At 33.7% G+C, this 21,642-nt stretch overlaps 1 protein-coding gene and 1 long non-coding RNA gene across 9 annotated transcripts in view; one reads left to right on the top strand and one right to left on the bottom strand.

The window, feature by feature from the left end:
• TRIQK (triple QxxK/R motif containing) overlaps window positions 1-21,642 on the bottom strand; it is a 285,943-nt gene that overhangs the window by 190,068 nt on the left and 74,233 nt on the right. For 6 of the 8 annotated variants that reach the window (XM_045454240.1, XM_045454241.1, XM_045454242.1 and 3 more), the window contains 2 exons: window positions 18,862-18,947; window positions 10,411-13,547 (listed from right to left, as the gene is read on the bottom strand). In XM_045454240.1, coding sequence (XP_045310196.1) covers window positions 13,434-13,547; window positions 18,862-18,947 — 200 coding nt within the window. In that variant the 3' untranslated portion in view covers window positions 10,411-13,433. Of the gene's footprint in view, window positions 1-10,410; window positions 13,548-18,861; window positions 18,948-21,642 lie in introns of those variants that run through there. The other 2 variants (XR_006706417.1, XR_006706418.1) reach the window with 1 other exon arrangement.
• On the top strand, window positions 4,113-11,103 carry LOC123585775. The gene is made up of 3 exons (XR_006706420.1): window positions 4,113-4,246; window positions 9,839-9,964; window positions 10,966-11,103. It is a non-coding gene; the product is annotated as an uncharacterized LOC123585775 (long non-coding RNA).

Raw genomic sequence — 21,642 nt, 5'->3', positions numbered from 1 at the left:
CTAAAAGGAAAATAACAAATATATAAATATTACTAGGGAATATTTCTGGATACTATGATTTGGGTTGAGTTTTTTTTTTATTAGTTTTGTATTTTTTTTTCTTTAATGAACATATATATTAAAGAATGATAAAACATAAATACACATCCATCTCCTAAGCCTGTGATATTTGGTATATTGATTTGAACTTGTGAAATAGAGGGAGGAGGTTAGTGTATATTAAAGCCTTGCTTTGGGATCTTATTATAATTTTTGGTTCAGTAGACTATAATTGTGGTATCCCTCCACAAGCCACAATTTAATGAACCTGACGCCTCATTTCTAGGACCAAAGAGGATTGGGAAACCTGGAGCTCGATAATGCTGTTTTGTTTCATTAAATGTTCTCACTGTCTGTGTGGAAATAAATGTGACTTGTCCCTGACAGATGATAAAAGGCAGCAGACATCATTAGTGTCCATCACATGACTCCTGACACCTACTGGAGAGAGGGCCTCTGTTTGCTCATGATCAGAGGTAAAACCTTTCTACAGATTGATTTGAAATTGCTTCTTAACTTCAATGTTCAGATCTAGCCATGAAACCAAGAGTGCCTTCCTATTCCAACCTTAAAAACCTTCTGAGGTTTTAAATCATTTCAGCTCTGTATTTCAGTATGTTTCAAGGGGCAGCAATGTTCACAAAGAAAGAGGGCTCCATGGAATGCTTTATTAGAATTTCAAAAAAGTGCCATCTCTCGAACTGCTCATTACTAGGAACAACCTGATGCCAAGCAATTTATGATTATTAAAACATATAATTTGCATATAAATTAAATGAATTAATAAATAGCAGAGATTACAGTAATGTGTTATATTTCCTTATTGTTTGCTATTTTAATTTTTACACATACTAAAATAAAGAACAAAATGTATAAGTTTTCTTTTGTGTTTTTATAGAGAAAGAATTAAGAAAAATATGAATTGGAGAAATTAGCCTCTATTATTTCATGAGAATGTGTTCTCGGATGGGTGTTTCCCTTGAAACATGGCTTCCTTTTAGAAAATTGAACTATATTTTAATTGTTTTAGCAGATATTTCGCAACATTTGCTCATGTAAGAAAAATTTTAAAGATCTATAAATAACCCAAATGTTTTGCTTTAAATATCACATATAAAAACATTTTCTTATATCAGTAAATGATAGCTTTAATAACCAAATAACAAATACTTATTGAGAAACTATTATGTGTAAGTTAATGTACCAGATACTATGGTAAAAATCAAAACTACTAGACCCCTCCCCTCAAATTATGGAGTCCAAATAGGGACATGCAACTTATAGACACACAAAAAATTTACAATAAAAAGATAATAAAACCTGTAGAAAACAAATTCAAGGTGATCTTACACATTTAACCTAGAAAAGACTCAATCTCACACTATTTCCAAAGAAATTCTGGGACTAGAAATAATAGTGTCCTCCTGAAACTGAATCTCTCCTCAAGTCTTCCCCCCAAAATGATAATATCAAAAAGAGTACAAATAAAATCCCAAATGAATCAAGCCTTTATAGCTTTATTTATGGAAAATATCATGATCAAATTACCCATAAACAGAGATATAAACACCACATTCCAAAAGATCTCCTGAGCCTGTAGATGCCAAACACAGGAAAAAGGAAGCTTAAGAGATACCATTAGAAAGTGGAACACTTTTTTATAAAAACAAAGTACAATGCAAAGTGTCAGAATTTGGGGTCTAGTATTTGGTGGTTCACACTATCAGCTACAGGAAAGAGGTTTGAGAAAGAGTGGTCCTGAAGAAGTCAGAAGTTTCAAAAAGCATTACTTCCTGGAGACAATCCTAAAAGTAGAGAAAATATTGTCCCCATGAGGATGTAGTAGAAGTGAGAAAGAAGAAAGAAGTAAGAGGGGGAAACTGAGGATCTTTCAGAAATAAAAGACACAGGCATACGAATTCTGTCTCTCCTACCACCAAGACTATTCATATAAGAAACCAGCCTTACCATGCTGACAGAAGGGGGCACTCCTGGATTACAGACTCTACCCCCAAAATAAGTAGGAATAGGAAAAAAATATCAAGCCAACTCCATACAAAGCTAATGGAAGAAGAAAACAGAAAATTCAAATCAAAATACTTCAGCTGATGAAATGCTCCCTACCAAAGAAGACAAAACAAAAACAAAAACAAAAACAAAAACAAAAGGAAAAAGAAAAATCCACAAAACAGAAGGGCACTCTAACACAATTTTTAACTGAATTGAAAATCGTCAAATAAGCAGCTGTAGATTGGATATAGATATGCAGATATACATATGGATGTATTATTGATATACACAAGAATCAAAAATTTATAAATGAATCCCATTACTTGAAAAAAAAGAAAGTAAATCATCAAGAGTTAATTAATCTCAGTGAACAACCAAAGAAAAATAAACAAGTCCATCTCAGAAATAAATAAATTAAAATGTATCCAAGGTATCATAGGTTCTAGTGAAACTGAGTAAGAGACTTTGAAGAAAAGCAAGAAAACAATCAAGAGGATAAAAATGAGATATGGTAAAATGGTCAAAGAGAAAATGGTTGAAATGGAAGATATGCAAAGAAAGTTCAACATACATATAATTGAAGTCTTTGAAGAAGGAAAACAAAATGTGCTGTAACTGATACGTAAAACTATAATCAAAAGAAATTTTTCAGGACTAAGATAATAATTGTTTTTACATATTCAAAAGGCCCACTGTGTGTCTTTGAAAACTCAGAAACAAACTCTGAGACATGCCCTAGAGAAACAATTAAGAATTTAAAGGCCAAGAAAAACATTCAGCTTATACAGACAGTAAGATCAAATTACTTCCAATTGCTATTTAAAAAAAAATACGCTGGCATCAAACTTCTCAAGGGCAACATACAAAATAAAGCATCAGTGGAAAACGTGTTTTTAAAAATTTTATTGAAATCTAAGTTAGTTAACATATAGTGTAATAATGATTTCAGGAGTAGAATTTAGTGATTCATCACTTACATACAATACCCAGTGCTCATCCCAACAAGTGCCCTTCTCAATGCCCATCACCTTTAGCCCATCTCTCCACCCACCTCCCCTCCAGCAACCCTCAGTTTGTTCTCTGTATTTAAGAGTCTCTTATGGTTTGCCTCCCTCTGTTTTTATCTTATTTTTCCTTTCCTTCCCTATGTTTGTCTGTTTTGTTTCTTAAATTAGTGGAAAACATTTTAAAGAAATTCAAGGAAAGAACTTGCAAGCCAAGTATTTTAGAAACAGCCAACTGCCCCTCAAGTGTAAAGGCAAGAGAAAAACACTTTTTTTTTTTTTTTAGACTATTTTGAGAAAGAAAGAAAGCACAAGTGGGGGAAGGGCAGACAGAGAGAGAATCCCAAGCAGGCTCTGCGCTGTCAGAGCAGAGCCCTATGTGGGGCTCAAACTCACAGACCTTGAGATCATGACCTGAGCCAAGGTCGGGTCCTCAACCCCACTGAGCCACCCAGATGCCCCCAACAGAAAACCACTTTTAAACGTTCATGAATTCACAGAATACTTTACATATGGGTCCTTCCTTCGTGGATAGGCTTCATTCAACACGCACATAACCTGAAGATCTATGGCGAAAGAATTGATAAGTATTTCATATATTTAATTTTAGAGTTAAATTTAAGAATTAAATACCTAAAAGGAGGGGAGGGGCAGGGGTGGAAGGAAGAGAAGTGTGTATGCACTATGTGTTACATAGGATATGCTCTGGCAAATTAGAAAGAAAAACTTTTGAAACAGAAGGAAAAGACAAAAGAGAAAGTAAAACAAGATTATTGACTGTTTTATAGGCAATGGATGAGAATTAAGGACATTATGTAAGACTGACAGTCCCCAGAGTAAAAGGTATTTATGAAAAAAAAAAAAAAATGGTATAAGGGAAACCTCTAAATAAAAATACTAATGTTAAAAAATACCAAAATAATCTTTCTTTAAAAAATTTTTTTTAATGTTTATTCATTTTTGAGCGACAGAGACAGGGCATGAGTGGGGGAGGGGCAGAGAGAGCGAGAGGGAGGCAGAACCTGAAGCAGGCTCCAGGTTCTGAGCTGTTAGCACAGAGCCTGACCTGCGGCCTGAACTCACGAACTTCGAGATCATGACCTAAGCTGAAGTCAGATGCGCAAGCAACTGAGCCACCCAGGCGCCCTCCAAAATAATCTTTCTGAACAGCAGACACCTTTCAGATAAACACAGTATAATACCAAAATGCATGTGGTAACTGTAACATAAAATTATACACAGAATTGATACCAATAGTGGTTCTCAGTGGTACAGATGGCAGTCATTCTGACTTCAGGGGCCATGTGGCGATGTCTGGAGACATTTTGGGGTTTAACTTTCGGTTCGAAATCTCGGGAGCTTCCCAGGTGAAATCTCAAACAGGCCCCCAGACGCAGCCGGCAAGGAGAGACCCAAGAAAGAGGCAGAGCACGCCAGGCTGGGAGGTGGCAGGTTTAACAAGCAAGGCTTGTTTGGACGGAGGCACTACCCAATCTTAAAAGTTAACACAGAGGGCTTACCCAGGTTCAGACAGTATGAAGTCCACAGTGCTCCGTCGAAGTTGCCAGCAGCCTTGACAATCAACTTTTCGTTTTGGGCTGCGAAGAGCGCCTGGGAGCGGAAGTGCACTCCCAAGACAGGGGCGGGCCGAGGGACCTCCATCCCCATTGGTCAACCTCTGGATGACCTCCTCCCACAATAACTGGGGCCGGGAAGATGCTGCTGGCATCTAGTTGCATACTAGCATCCAAGTATGCTGCTGAGCACCGTGCAATGCACAGGACACATCTCCACAGCGAAGGATTATCTGGCTCATAATGTCAGTAAATGTGAGCGTGGGGAAATCCTGTTCTAGGGAATGAGGTGTAGTACTTATTCATTCAGAAGTATTTACTGTGGTATAAACCAGGGGTCTAGGGCAGCACTTGGCTTTTGAGATTCAGCATGAAACCCACAGTTCCTTCCTTAAAGACCTCAGAGTCCAGTTGAAGAATCAGACACATAAATGGATAATCATGGAATAAATTCTATGTAAGAGAAGAATCGCCTTGGGTGGATGGGGGACGGGGGCGGGGGGGGGAGGGGAGGGTGCTTATGAGGATAAAGTCCAGGGATTTATCTGGCAACAGATAAATCTTGGAAGGATAGATATGTAGGCGCTTTACGGATTAAATAAGAGAAAATGGTTTTAGGCAGAGAAAGGAAAGAAGGTTAACGATGAGCGCAAGAGGACATTTATAACCAAACTTCCTGCCCCACTATACCACATACATTCTGTATTCTAGACGCCAGGTGGAACTGGCCAAGCACTAATACTGGTTTTTCTCTTACTCGGAATACCTTTTTCACCCTCTTTTTCTGTTTGATGAAACCATTACCATCTCTCAAGATCATATGTCATGACAGCAAGAATATTGTTTTTGCTTTCTAGTTCTTAATAGTCACAGATTTATTGCAAGCACAAAGCAAGTTCTGCCATGTGGCAAGTGCTCAATAAATATTTTTTGAATGAAAATGAATAAACTTAAATATCAGATCCTTTCTGAAGCATTCTTAAATTTCTCACTAAAAAATAAAAATAAAAATAAGAAAAGCAGAACTGTCTTTTTCCATACTAACAGTGGATAGATGGGGAATTGTGAAAGATGACTTATTGGTACCTGATACGTGCTTTATGGTTATTAAATGAAGGAAAAATAGAAGAACATAACGGGAAGAGAAGTGGACAGACTTAGCAAGTGTCTGGATTCATGATACAGCTCAGTTAAACACTGCCTTTCTAGTCCTCCCTGTAGAGTGGAGGATTGGATTATAATCCAATATCCAAAAATACCCTTTACCTTCTTGCTAAATAGTCTTCAAACATACTCATACAGACACACATGTATACAGACACACAGACATGTATATTATTCAAGCAAAATAGAATCATATCACATGTATCCTATTTTTAAGTGCTTCACCTCTCTCTCCGTATCTCTCAGTAGGTATAAATATATATTATTTTAATGAATCCATCACACTTTATTTAATAGATGTAACACAATGCATTTAAAAAGACTCTTATGCTGGACATTTACATTGCTTTCAGTTTTTTTGAGGTTACGAACAGTGCTGTGGTTAATATACTTTGTGCATTTTTGCACACTACAGGCATTATTATCTTGAAACAAATTTCTAGAGATATGAAGGCAACTAAAATATATATGAAATTTTAGATTTTTAAAGTACACTGCAAAAGTGTCTTCCAGAAAGTGTGTTCTCAAGATTACCATTCCCCCAAGCAGTATATGAAAGAAACTGTTTCTTCACATCTTTAATTAACACTGAGTGCTGGGCTGTGTGTTAGATTTTAATTTAATGTGTTGTAATCCATGAGTACTTCCTTTATGATTTCTGACCATGAATCAATGCCTAGAAATAATTTCTCTACTAAAAGATTCTAAAAATGCTACAATTTCTTCTAATACTTTTTTCCCCATTTAGAAATCATAAATTTCATCAGAAATTAATCCTGTTTTAAGTCATGGTATAGGCATCTTTTAATTTTCAAATGGGTACTCAATTGTTTTAATATATTTAATAAATAATCTATCTTTCCATCTTCATGACTTACATAACACATTAAATATTTATATTTGGATCTATTTCCCGACTGCACATTTTATTGCTTGTCTACTTTCCTTGACTATGAGATTATTTTAATTATTATAACTTTATAATACACTTTAATATCTGGTGGATTAAGGTTCTCTTTTCTGTTTCCAATTTAGAAGAAAGTTTATATTTGTACGATATTGAATCATCTCATCCAGGGAAACAGTTGGTCTTGTTTTTATTAAAATTTGATTATGTTACCCTGTAAGGTCTTTTTTCCGATGAAGAATCTTCATATTTCTTGCTGATTTTTTTCAGGACAATTCATAATTTTGATTGTGATTGTAAAATATATTTTATATTATGATATTTAGCTATTATAATTATTAGAGCAATTGATTTTCACATCAATTTTGTGATTTTCTAAAGGACCATGTTACATAAATCTTACTCAATATTTTAGTAGTTTTCCAGTTAATCATATAACCTGTAAATGTTAGTTTTTTTTCCCACATTTACCACTTATTCCTATCGTTTTAAGAATCTGATTGCCCTGGCTATCACTTTTGGCAAAATGTAAAATCATATAAAAGCACAAAACTTTCATGAGTTTAATGATAATACCTCTAACATAAAGCATGATAATGGAATTTGTATTTCACTGCTGAAAGGAATGATGATTGCAATGGGTTGAAACACATTTCCCCTATGTAAAAATCTATGACTTGACAAGGACAATAAAAGCAACAACAGGAACAGGAAAGTCAAATCTCCATTGGTCACTAATAGAGAGTGCTAACCTACTGACATTTGATAAAGGCAAAGGTTCAAGTATTTATCCTTCCTTTCTTGTTATGAACCATACCTTAAGGTAAACAAATAGTTTAGTGTTTTTTTTTAAATAATTTCCCTTAAATACTGAAGGAAAGACAGAAAAATGTCATTTTGTAATACCTAATGAGATAACAGACCTAGGAAGTAAATAAAATAAATAAAAAAAAAATAAAATAAAATAAATAAAACAACCAGAGATTATATGTCTCATTAAATATGATGACATACCCTTGCCTTAAAAACAAATAATAGTAATAAAACTATCTGGATCTAATTCAGCCTATGATTTAACTCCTAGTTACAGAAAATATAAAAAAATAGAAGGCTAAAATAAATAACAAAATGAAAAAGACCAAATCTAGACTATTGGATATTCAAAGAGGACAAATAACTTGGTTTCTTCAATAAATCAATGGCATTAAAGAAACAGAGGTTTGCTATAGAATAAAAGAAATTTAAGAGGCATACTATCAAATACAGTAGAGATCTTGAATCAAAACCTATTATTAATAGATATCATGAAGACAATTGGGGACATTTTAATATGGACTTGGTAATAAATGATAAGAAGAAATAACTATTTAATCCTATTAGCTGTGATAATAGCTTCTTAGTAATGCAAGAAAAAAAAAAAACCCAAACAAATAACAAACAAACAAACAAATGCCAGTTCTTGTGAAAGATCTATACTGAGATATTTATAGGTAAAATGTCCTCTTATTTAGGATTTGCTTTAAAATACCTCAGGTTACAAAAAAAAAAAAAAAAATGGGGGAAACACAAACGAATGGCAAAATATTGATAATTGTTCAGTTTAGGTGATGGGTACACTGGGGTTCATTATCCTCTTCTCTCTAGTTTTGTGTAATGCATGTGGTTAGTGATAAAAAAGAAGCCAGTAGTAAGAAGTGAGAGATAGTGGGAAAAGCAGATGAGGATCAATCTTCATTTTAAGCAACAGAGTAGAGGCAGTTAACATAGTAAGTACATACTTAAGTATGACCTAACATACATGTGAGGTTCATACAAACTGAGAAAGGGGATGTTGTTAAAGACTGCCTAGAGTTCAGAACTGGAACAGACAGAGGAGAAGGCGAAGGGTCGGAGTAGGTGACGACGGGTAGGTAAAGGGAGCGATGGCACTCCAAATGCCCATAAGCGCACACGCTACCTGGACTATTGTTTGGGAACTAGCGTACTAAAGAACTGTTTCTGTCTGAATGATTTCTCTTTGATCTTCCAACCGGTATGTGAGCATACCAGCGTTCCACGCAAAGCATCCCATTGCGGCTAACACTGTGACCTCCTCATGGACATTACACCCAAAGTTATATATGGACATGGTTTATTTATAAAACCTTCTCTTAAAAAAGACTAATTGCTGCAATTTAAGAGACCTAAAATGTCTTTAACCCCACTTTGTAAATATGAAAACAGAAAAAAAAAAATCTCTGGTTTCTTTGTGTTATCCCTAGGAAGTACAGAGAAGGCAATCCGATGAAGACCTGCCTTGTCACATTCAATAGAGCAACTGCAGAAGCAATTTGTTACAAGCAGATGGATAGCTGAACACTAAAAAGGATAATAAACTAGAACGAAATTAGATATTGAAATCAATTTCTTTTAGGCTTACCATGAAACTTCAGATTTACACAATTGTATTTGAAGAAGTCAGAAAAAAAAAATGCCATACTAAGATGGGTGCCCGTGAAAACAGAACTTTACACATGCTATAGCCTTTATAGTCACCATTTACTTGGTTGGTTCAAATATTTATAGTTCATTGTTATGACTGCCAAAACTGGCAACCACAAGGATTGTTGTCTCAATTAGGACAGTAAACAGATTGTCTCTTTTTTTAATGAAAAAATCTAAAATGTAATACTTCACAGTTTAACATGTTTATTCATCTAAACGAGCTAAAAAATAATGGTGCGACATCTGTTCGAGAGGCACTGGTACCTCAAATTTTGGCTGCCTCCCCACCAATTTGGTTGTTGTTTTAAAAAATGAAGAATAGGAGGGGGTACTGTCATCAAAAAATCTTCTGGCATGTAAAGTATCTTATTTTTCTTGAAATAAGGATCTCATGTCTGTTGCTAGGGATAAAAAAAAAAATTATTTAAGAATGAGGCACTATGTTGAATAGGGCAGCAGTTCAATTGTTTCAGATGAATTTACTGGCCCGCTATGGATATTTCCACACCGGTATAGTTCTTTGAGTGACTCTCCCAGCTCCCTCCATACTCACCTGCATACCTAAAATACAAAATAAAATAGTAAAAATGTTTCTGTTGGCACTGAATTCATCTGCTAGGCTTTTTTTCTTTTACTGTGGGTTGTACTGATTGTAGGTCTGATGTCAGTGGAACAAAATCTAGCAAACATCATTCTATCTAGGCTGCATTGGAGCAGTTCTAATAAAAGAAGGCAGTGCTGCTAAGGGAGAAGTGGTAGGAACCTCCCCAGAGAAGTCCAAGGTAAGTGTGCTTATCTCTGGCTCAACAACCTTACATTATGGATGAAATACATGAAAAGGCTGGAAGTTTAATTTCTAGAAGTTTTATTTCTGAAGCCCGCCTAAATAAAGCATAATTTACTCTACTGAATTATCACTGACTGTATCATTCTAGAATCTGGAAAATCTAGTGCTTTAGTGTTCACATAAATTTAAGCATTATAATGAAAATTTAGTTTTATTTTTGTTGGGCGTGAGGATGTATACTAAGTTAAATTAAAAACACTGCGTGTGTTTCTCAACAATAGTGATAAAAATAACATATTCGATTTCCTAGAAAAGAGCAATGTTTCCGTTCTAGAGCAAATTTAACGCTAGTTGTCTTGATCTTAAAATGAACAGGTTGAAACATGTACTTGTCCTAGTACATCCAATGACCATAAATGCTAAATGCGGAGTTAACCAATATAGTGATTTCTAAGTTTTATTTATTGTGCAAATAATTTTTGATCATCTATTACATGCAGCACTGTACCAGACTCTGAGAGGACTAAAAGAAATTAGCTTAAATTTTAACATGCATTTATTAAATATGTGCAGATCACTATGCTACTGGAATTACAGAAATGGAAAAGAACATATTTTCAGGATCTTGCAATCACTGGTTGGGGTGGAAGTATTCCTGAAAAATTAAAAAGACTGAAAATCTTCAAGTATTTGCCAACTTAAAACAAACTCCGTATCGGTCCTATGATATGCTTTTTGTTCATTTGTTCTAAAAGAAATCCTAGATGAGGTTATCTTTTCACAGTATCTCCTCTCAGGTGAATTTATATGTGCTTTATTTTGCAAAATAAGAACCAGCACCTCTTTGAACTTCAGTCACAGTATCCCTGAGGCTGGATGTGAAGTCTACGGCATTAGCTGAAATTTATCCTGCAGACCCTGTTAACAAATAGATTCTAACATTCTGAAAAGTCACTTCAATTTTTCTGTTCTTGTCTTTTGAATTCCTCTGAGCAGTGAATTACTGGAGGAGAAAAACCCATGCCTGAAATTTGCGTCTGTTGCCAGTCTCAGATTTATGCCAAACACCGCTCACTGTTCAGAAGTGTGGTCCCCTGAAAATGCAGGCCGAATATCACCTCTCTGTCTTCAAAGATTCAAACCAGATTTCAACCTGGGATTTCTCTGCAGGCTGCTTCCCAGACAATACGAATATGAAAAATGTGCATTTCATGAAAACGGTGTTGTATTGTTGTCTCTGTTTACCTGCTATTTATTAAAGTCAGTGTTGAGCCTTTGGGACTTGTGGTTCTCGGGAGCCGTCGTAAGGTCAGTTATACAAATGGACTAGACAGAGACTCAGGGTATCGATGAAACGAGGTAATGAAACCTGCCTGTAATTATACTATGTATAAACTAATATTTATTACTATCAGAAACAACTTTTTCCCCTCAAAAGAACACCTCAAGAACAGAAGGGGACAGTAACATTTTTTTTTTCCAAAGTAGTGAATTTTCAGACATTTCCAAGAGTATATTCACCTATTCTAAATACTGTGAATTCTGTTATATCTCACTTGGATAGGTATCTAATAAACAAATTATTATATATCTTCTCATTTAAACTACCACTGAAATTAGAAATAATCTTTATTTGATATGACTGTTTTTAACACCATATGGGAGATAAAAGAACTAAGTGAAAATTGTTCACGTAAATGTGATAGGAGTGAGGGAAAAGCAGTATTTCTTGACATGTGGCGTGTCACTCAGGAAAGGAAAAGGCCCATCATATCCAAAATGCCAGCTTGGATATTCCCTTGCCACCCACTTCACGAACAGACATACCACATGGCATTAAATGCTGCAACCTTTCCTAAAAATGCCACTTGGATTGGTCTGCTGTGGTGAGTGCATAAGAACTCTTGGTCTGTCTCATGAGTTTGTGATTTCAAGGAGAAGAATCCAGTAAATAACACTGGCTAAATTTTGCCCTCAGATGTTTGGCATAAATGATCTGTGAGGATCCTGGAACTTTTGGCTGTTTTCACGTTGATGAAATAAATTATGCTACTTGAAAAAATTCTACAGAACATAATGCTATACAGTCATCGTCAACTATCTGCAAAACTCTCAAAGAAGATCTAGGGAATTTATCAACGGCTTTCTTCTCTTGGCAAATATGAAAACAACCTTAACATTTTATTTGCTCTTCATAAATACAATGGATATGATATAAAACCCTTTGTGCACATGTTTCAAACTATTAATTTTCTATGCTTCTTTCTATAAGGTAGTAGTAGCTAACAAATGTGCTGTGGACACATATTTTCCCATTTTCAAAGCTTTATGTATTCGTGTGTTCTAAAGTTACTTTAAAAACTCCATTACCAGTAAAAATATTGAATACATTGATTATTATACTCCAACAAATGCAAAATATCTTGAAAATTTATATAAACAAAAAATTACCTATGTGAGTAGTGAGGCATACATTTTCTTTCATTATTTACTTTTCACAAAACAGTTGTGATTGACTAACTCTCAAGAGACAAAATGTAATTTTGTAAACCCACTTCGTATAGTTCAGATTTAAGAGGCAACCCAAGAAGATTATTCTGAGTAGGTAGGACTTCGTTACTGTTATGTGGGAAAAAAAAACTGCACAATTAAATGACAGATTGTTACATATCTCCCTAACAAGAGGGGCAAACTGATACTGCAAGCAGTCAGAACAACATAATTAAAATAGAATTCCAAGTTTATATTAATAGAATAATAAGTTAATTAAAATCAAGATCAACTGAACTTTGTATTTACACCAGTTCAGACAGCCCAGGAGGAAAGGAACTCTATTTTAGAGACATATGTGACTCTTTGAGCTTCTGTCATCCAGGTGCCATTTCTGATGGAGCACATGTGCACTGAACAGTTGGCAAAGAAGGAAAAAGATTACTGTAGATGTATGTGCAGATAGTTCCTCTAATGATATAAAATATGTCTGGAAAGAAAGCAGGGCTTCTTTGTAAAATGAAAAATTCCCCATGACTTTTTATTCCTTCTTAGGCTCTGAATCTGATTTGAGAATGTTTCTGTAAATGGGGATATATACTTTTACTTATGATGTACATGGAACAAAAATAGATTTAGTAATCTGTAAGCGATGAAGTTATACACATAAATTGGCTAAGACATCCGAAGAATTTGGGATCTGTTTTCCATTTTATCTAAACGCACCATGAATAGGTTGCCTGTCAAAGTACAAAGATTTTTATAAAAGTATCCGGGAGCATACATTATACTACATTGCTAGGTAAGGTTCTTTTCTTGATATCCTATGCAACTATTTAAAAAGATATTTCTGAAAACTAAAAATACCAGCAGAAAGAATCCAAGATGTTCCAGTTTCAGTACTTTAGAAAGTATTGGTCCCAAGGGGTGCTTTTATGAAATTATTTCCCTTTAATGCATTGATTGCTGTTCAGCTAATCTTCATCTGGTTTCAGATCAGGGTCAACATCTGTGGACAGTCTGAGATAAAAGAAAGCATAGAAAGCCAGTAGGAGGGCCAATATAGCTGCAAGTACGAGGCCAACTTCCTGAGGAGGAAAAAAGAAAAAAAAAAAAAGTAGGGTTGAAATTGATGAAGAGATTGGTTAATGTTATGAGTTTCATCAGATAAAATCACCATATAATTCCATCATCTAGAATAATAGTTTGAACCTAATAATCACATTCTTTGTGATTATCACTTCTTGTCATGAAGTAAAGTAACTTATTTTGTACCTGACAACACGCACTGCAATGACAAGTACATCAGTGGGTGACTCATTCCTACTATTATTTCCATTTAATTTGTTTGTGCTTTTCTCATAGCAAAATTAAAATTTGTAATTTTAATATTTGCATAGTTTGGATATGAAGACGCCAGTGCAAGCAGTGTGGTTCATGCTCACAGTTTGCCTGTTCTCTAGTGGAACAGGCCTAATTTTATTTACTGCTTCAATACATTTGTTATTAGTTATAGCTTTTGGACACAGATTTTTAAAACATCTATCTTTCTTTTTCTAATGGGAAGAAACTCCTATTACAACCAGTTTCTAACTAATGTCTCTGCAAATCTTTATTAAATATTATTTTGTTGAAACTCTAATTTTTAAACTCTAAATCCTATAGTTTATAATGTGGGGAAACAAAACAGCACTTTTAGCTCGTGGAGGATGACACGGTGTAATTTATCAGAACTGTGAAGGGTGATTCTGAATATTTCATCTGGTGATTTGGTGTGGGTCATATTAGTTAATTAAAATGGAGGTCGAAAATTTACTGTATGTATTATGGCAAAAATCCCACTATCTCTTAAAAAGTCTATAAACTTCATGTATAATGAAATATATGGTATGTACTATGTTGTATACACACACACACCATTAAGAAATGTTCTCAATGTTAACATATCATTTAGCTAAAAAGAGAAAAAAGAGCAACTAATGCCAGTTTCATACCCTAAAGAGCCTAATACGCCTTTCTAATTTTCAATCGTGTATCACACCCATTCCTGGCATTGTTTTATGGAGAAGCAGTTTGTTTGCATTAACATGAATATATTTTACATTTCATCAGAATGTACAATTAATAATTCAACATATGCCCCCTAATAAACTTTAAAAACATTAAAATGAATTTGATTTAGAATCAACACGAAATTTTTACCTGGATGTTGAAATTACAAATGGGTGCTTTATACAGATAGTTAGCTTCAAAGTTACGTTGATTTAGATTTCCAAACTATGAAAATAAGCAATTGATGAGAATCATGGAGTTGACAGAGTCAGTGTCAACTGTTTTTGTAAGATTTGTTTTTTTTAAATCTGATACATCAATATAATGTCAAATGAAAGTGAGTTTTTCTTTGTTGCAGTTGGAACACTGGCATCTCGAAAGGGCATGGCGGCATCAGACAGGTTTCATTTATATTCTTATACCCACAGCTGTGCTCCCAGACCCATCTGGTTACACAGCTACTAATTTTAAGAGGCTGTAATAAACAAGTGACACACAACTGCAAACTCCATCTGTTCTGTATAGTGGACAACAAAATTGTCCAACAGCAGTCACCGTCCGCACAAGCTTAAAGCGAGAATGTAGATTTTACTCTTGATTGGAGGCCATCATCTCCATCTCATTTGATAATCACCTCTAATTGCTGCTTTTCAACTGCTCCTTGTCCCTTCAAACAACTCTTTATCATCTACACTATACATTTTCAGACTATCCAGAGGCATGAAAAAGGGTTTTAAGGGTAGAAAGCAGAGAACATTCATAGAATACAACTTCAGAGGATCCATTAATTCAATTAATTCTATTGAATATATGGGGCAGGAGGTTGGAATAGGAATGGAGAGGAATTGCATCATTTTTTTTTTTTTAATGTCCCTATCCTGTTGAGGATATGAGCATTGTGGGGACTGGATGTGTAAAGGGTTAAAACAATGGTAAAATTTGAAAATACTGCTTTCAGGGTGCTGGTGACACTAACCATAACTTACAGACCTGTAGGCATTTATGACGCCCCACCTCCTGGCCATTTTTAGTTTTACATCAGAAATAACCAACAAAACAAAACAAAACAAAACAAAAAACTAACATTTCCAGATGGCTCATCCCAAGAGGTTGTTCGCAGGATATGGTTGACACTCGAATATTTTATTTGTATAACAAATAAATTACATTTTTGATCCTTATTCTTTTATTATGATTATACCTTTCAAATAAGCCATTTAAACAAATTAACAAACACATATAAATTATCTTTTTCCTCCTAAATACTAGAAAACATGGGTATTTACACTCTAAAAAACTTTAGTCATGTTGTAGTTCTTGAAAAATAATCTAACTGAACATCAACCAAATAGCAAATATTAGTTGTACAAATATTTTTTAGGTGGCACTCATTTCATACTGGGTCATAAATCATAACATTTTGTTAACATTGGTAAGACATAGGAAATAAAACAGCTTCTAAAAAGAAATTAATTCTAGATTTTGACACAGTAATAGTCACATCTTATTCTGAATCATTACTGGTCTCTCAAAACATTTTCTGTCACCAAACATACATTTACAAAAAAGTGCTAAAAGTCTTTGAGCATAAAGACTACATTGTGTAGTTCTTTATATCGCTGGTCCCAGTTTTCTCAATCAATACTGTTGATTTTATATGGTAAGGAAATCTTCTGTCTTACTCATCTTTCTTTCTTACAGGTTCTACAACACTGTAATACTTACAGCATTTCTAAATAAATAATGAAGGGTTGAGTAAGATTTATATAATCTATACATAAAGTATATTAAAATGATGCAGTACTTTGAAAACTTTATAACAGTAATTTTGGTATCTCCAAAGCAAAACCGAGAACATTTTATAATATATAATATAATGACACAATACAGACTTAGTTGAAGCAGGGGATCTGAAGGCCAATGACAAACACCCAAGGGAAGTCTTATTTGTACAAACCAGTAATGGCTAATTCAGAGAAATATCTTCTCCATCAGCTAACCATTCACAAGTGAATTCTGTGCACTAGGTTCAATGTTAAGTGCTCTCATTGTGTTATTTAACTCTCCTGACATCCCTGTGAGGGAATGGTATGTTCACCATTTTGTAAATATGCCAGCTCAGACTGGCTGGACGATGGTAACAGTAAGAGGCAAGAAGAATGTGATCCTAGGGCTCTTTATTCTGTGTTCAGTGTTGATATTGCTGTTATTTTTCTATTCCATGCATCTGTTCATATTTTCTATAGATTTAAATTATTTTAAGAGCCTAACTAGGATTCATTCTAAAAATAAGTAGTAAAGTGATAAAATATTGTACTATTATGGTCATCCTATATCAACGAGATAAGAGTCAAACATGTTTGATGTTCATTAGTCCTTAGTTGCTTCTCTGACATTATCAATATGGATAAAATCACTCACTGGGGAAATTAAACAGCATTAAATGGCAATTGCTGAAAGAAACTTCGTTATTTAAAATCCTATGCTAAAATGACAAGGCAATCAAAGTTTGACAGGGCAAACTAATTAGTATGCCAGATCTGAAATGTAAAACACCTCCATGGTTCTGATTCTAAAAAGTTTCATATCATTTTAATGGGCTCTTCATATAATTTTTCAAGCAAAGTAAACAATGCTTAAAGTTAAGGGTTTTGTTTACCATAGGTTTACAAATCAAAATGATATGCTAGCTTATTGAAAAGGAGCTATGTTCTGATGCAGTTAGAAGTTCTTTTGTACATAATTTAAATCATAAATGAAATCAGAAAAATTTTTTTCTCATAAAAAGAATTTGCTTATATTCTACATTGTTTATAAAAAGATATTAGATAATTGTGCTGTAAGGTAGATTTATCTCATACTAAAGTCATTCCCTCAAATTGAAATAATAACAAAAACTATAAGAAAAACAAAAGAGGATGTGCATATATTAGTAAATGAGTGGTTGCACTATATCTCAAATTCGAATTTGTAGTTGCTCATTATATTGTGCCACAAGTGGATTTTGCTACATCATTATCTTTCTTTAAAACAAAACAAAACAAAACAAAACAAAAGAAACCAAAACACTGCATTGTGAGAGATAAAAGTGAGGGACATAAGTGCCTTGGTGGAAAATGACAAATAATGCTCTCACTACAAGGGACAACCACTAATTGTAAAACAAAACAAAACAAAACAAACAAACAAACAAACCCACAAAACAAAAACAAAGCAAACCCAGGTATTACTTTTAGAAAGATGATGTCACAGAAATAATTTTACAGATGAATAAAATTTCATGTGAAATTAGAAGAAAACTCCAAAAGATTAATCATCTCTCTTTTAAACAAAAAGGCAATTCACTTTTTTCATTAAAAACTGACACAACAGCACTAACTGAGATTGTTGTTGTGAAAACATACCGTATCACACGGCAATGCTTGATCAAAATCAGCAATCAGGAGTAAAAAGAAGGCAGTGTTTCGTGATCATAATAGCAAATTCTGGAAGACAACCAAATATATCATCTGGCAGTTCAACAGCTGTTACGGCTTGGTAGTAATACCTTGGCATTTGCTATAAGCTATAACTTAGAAAAATTGATTTTTCATCTGCCAGATAAAACCAAAATCTCTTTTTAACATTTTAATATTTAAATAAAGTATATATACTAGTCACTTTAATTTTGCACATTTGACAGCACAACTGTCAAGTTAATTTTTGTATTTACAGTTTGATTAACCTCTAAATATTTGGCAAAAAATGGACATGAGTAATAATGTACATGTAATTTTGTTGAACTTCATTGTGCTAACACATTGGATTAGTATCTGCTAACATCATTCTCAGATGCATTTATCCCTCTTAAGCATTTAAAACACTGATTTTCTAAAAGAACAAGTTTGGGGACATCATTAGAATTTTATAATAGAGAGTACTGGCAACAATAGTAATGCACAGAGTAAAATTACACACATGAATGATCTAAGTATATATAATTATAACTAAAATTTCAATAACCATAAAAGTAAACTTATTGAAAATGAAAGAAATTTTTTTATTCAGGCCACATAAATCAATGAACTGTTTGAACAATATACACAGTAGCTAGAGAAAAAATAAATTTCAACTTTAAGTATAACTGATTCCCTTATGCGACATTGTGTTTTATTTTAAGACCAAGTCAAGTCTCAGAATTGGAATGATGTTTCCCATTAAGCAAATTCTTTATAAAAACCTTCAATTCTGGCATTCGACTTTGATTTTGAAATGTCATAAAACATTTAGAATTCAACATTCATGCAATCCAGTTTTAGAAAATGAAATGGCATGCATATATCAAACTTTAAAGTTACCAAATACAGGTACCTTTATGCCTATTGCTGTTTTCTTTGCTTCTGCTTTTAATTTGGTTGCTCGTAAAATAGGTTTGGTTTTTTTATAATCTTGTTTACCTAAAAAGAAATAATTTCAGGCAATGAGTTATGCTTACATATAATTCAAGTTTAACAGCCATCTGAAATGTCCAAGAATGTTTAAATACAGTAAACCTGGGACATGGAGTTGAAAAGTAGCTCCCAGTTATGGAAGCCATAAACTTGTCACCCTAAGGTCAACCTCTCCTCCTCTCTTGATTTTAAAGGAAGAAGAGTCAACGGACATCTTTGATTTGGTGTGCAGTGAAGAGCTAAAAAGATAAAAACTTATTTGAGAGAGTAAGATGTTTAAAGACAGTAAGCCTTTTGGAAGCATTTAAGAACAAATGGGCAAATGAGTATACATAAGGTCCCATTAATAGGTAAAGCTAACTTTATTTTCCTAAATGAAGAAGAAGAGCTCATTACAAATTATTTTATTAATGATATATTAAGTTTCCAAATAATCAATTTGAGGAATATCCTCAAGTTTTCTGTGAATAAGAAACTAAGAATCTGTAAGTACTTAACTTTTAGTCACTGAGTTCATTAGAAAAATGCATATTTAACTTTTGTTTGTTCTTAATAGAGGACAAAATAAATACTACTAGATAAATATGTAGGTTAGCTACATTCAGATAATAGTTTCAATCTCCTTTACCACACTTCATTACCAAAGATGAATGAAAATTAAGTTAGTATCACCAAACTTCCTTTTTTGTATACCATTTGATGACACCACTAATGAATAACAAAACTGAGTTTGTGTGTAACCTGTATGTAACTAATGAGTTACATAACCTGTGAAGAAAATAGATTTAACAACAACAACAAACAACAATAACAAAAGCATTCATTAGAATAATACACTATTTTGTTAACCAAACTTTTAATTAAGAACTGGGTCAATGGGTCTCAAATACAATCTGTCACTCTATGGGAGTTAGCATATGACCATATAATCTCTCTTTTACATTCTCCTTAGTTTGCCTTGTTTCCATCTTACTCCTTTTCCTTCATGACTGGTTTCTTTCCAAATCTTTCCCCTGTATCTCCTTTATGTAAGTAATACAACTTCTAACTTTAGTTTCCACATCTTCCCCACACTGAAATAAATCTGAAAGCAGTTCATCTACACAATAGTATATTATAAAAAATTATGTGCAAATATTAATGTATTTGCTAATGATCCAACAGTGCCCTTAAAATTCCATATAGAGTTTTAGAATTAGAAATGGCAGGAAGAAGTGAGTCATATGGATGGGAGTAATGAAAAAAACGCTCTATTTGTGTTCATTAGATACATAAAAGTGTTTCTTTAGCTGAAGAGCTATGTGTTTCTTTTTTTTTTTAAAAAGAGTCAGTGTATGTTATTTTCTTAACTGCTATCATATAGCAGTCACTCTGGATCTATGAACATGCAGAAGCTTAATAAATATTATTTGATGATAAGGTTTAATGATCCAGAAATGAGCCAATTGTAAAAATGTACATCAAATGATCTAAATTTAAATTATAGAATGAATAAAATACAGAAAAATATTGCTCTGACCCATTTTAAATTAGCAACATTTAATTTTGTTGAAAAAGCGTTGACAAGTGTTCACTCTGATTTCACATCTGAACAGTCAAACTATTCATGTCATTACTCCTGCTGAGATATAAACAGTTCAGAACAATGAAAATGGTGACACATCAAATGCTTCCACTCAGGGTTACAAAACAAATTTATAAGAAGAATCAAAAGAGAAATTGGAAGATGATAGATTTGAAGCCAAAAAGTCATTTATTGTTTTATATATGGTCTATAATAATCTTCGGGTGCAAGGGGGAAAATTAAAAAAGGATTGTCTTCTCCCAAATGTTTTTCGTACACATATGTTTTACTCTGGATGATGTGTCTGTCATAAAACAGATTCAAATACATACCTAAGAGTCAACGTTAGAGTGGGGATTTATCGCCCTACTTCACTTGTTGTATAACTTCTTGGTTAAATGTGTTCCATTTCAATTCAACTCCTGTAGTCTTTTAGAGAATAATACCTCTAGATTTATATTAAATTTGATAGGAACATTTGAAAATGTATTTATAATAAATAGATGGTTTTAAAAATTATTTACACCTGGTACTTCTCCAAACAGTGCATCTGTCATTAATTTAGCATTCTGCTTGCTGACTATGATGTCCAAAAGTATAGACTGAAGAATGAAGTTTCAGTCTACGAAGTGAAAACGTTTACAGGGGACTTCATCAAGTTCTTTATAACCAAAACTAGATATTTCTATTATACACAAAGAGGTTTTCAACATTTAAATTTTTTATGGCTTCAACAAAGATACCTATGACCACAGGATTATAAAAAAATGTAAAATACAGAAGCCCCTGCCTCCTGAGTATTTAACTTAGAAAAAATACACACACACACCTGCACATACGTATATAATTTATATATAATAATATAGATTTTATATGTATATGGCTTCTTGGACACAGGTCTGATTTTGGTTATATCAATAATGCAGTAACCAAAATAGCTGTTTGGCAATTGCTCATTACATTTTATTTATTTATTTTTTAATGTTTATTTCCTTTTGAGAGAGAGAGAGAGAGTGGGAGTGGGGGAAGGGCTGAGAGAGAGAGGGGGACAGAGGATCCGAAGCTGGCTCTGTGCTGACAGCAGCAAGCTCAATACAGGGCTTGAACTCACAAACCAGGATATCATGATCTGAGCAG

This window comes from Leopardus geoffroyi, chromosome C3 (genome assembly GCF_018350155.1).
Source record: "Leopardus geoffroyi isolate Oge1 chromosome C3, O.geoffroyi_Oge1_pat1.0, whole genome shotgun sequence".
In the NCBI taxonomy this organism is placed as follows: Eukaryota; Metazoa; Chordata; class Mammalia; order Carnivora; family Felidae; genus Leopardus; species Leopardus geoffroyi.
This window is presented reverse-complemented; position numbering and strand designations above follow the sequence as displayed.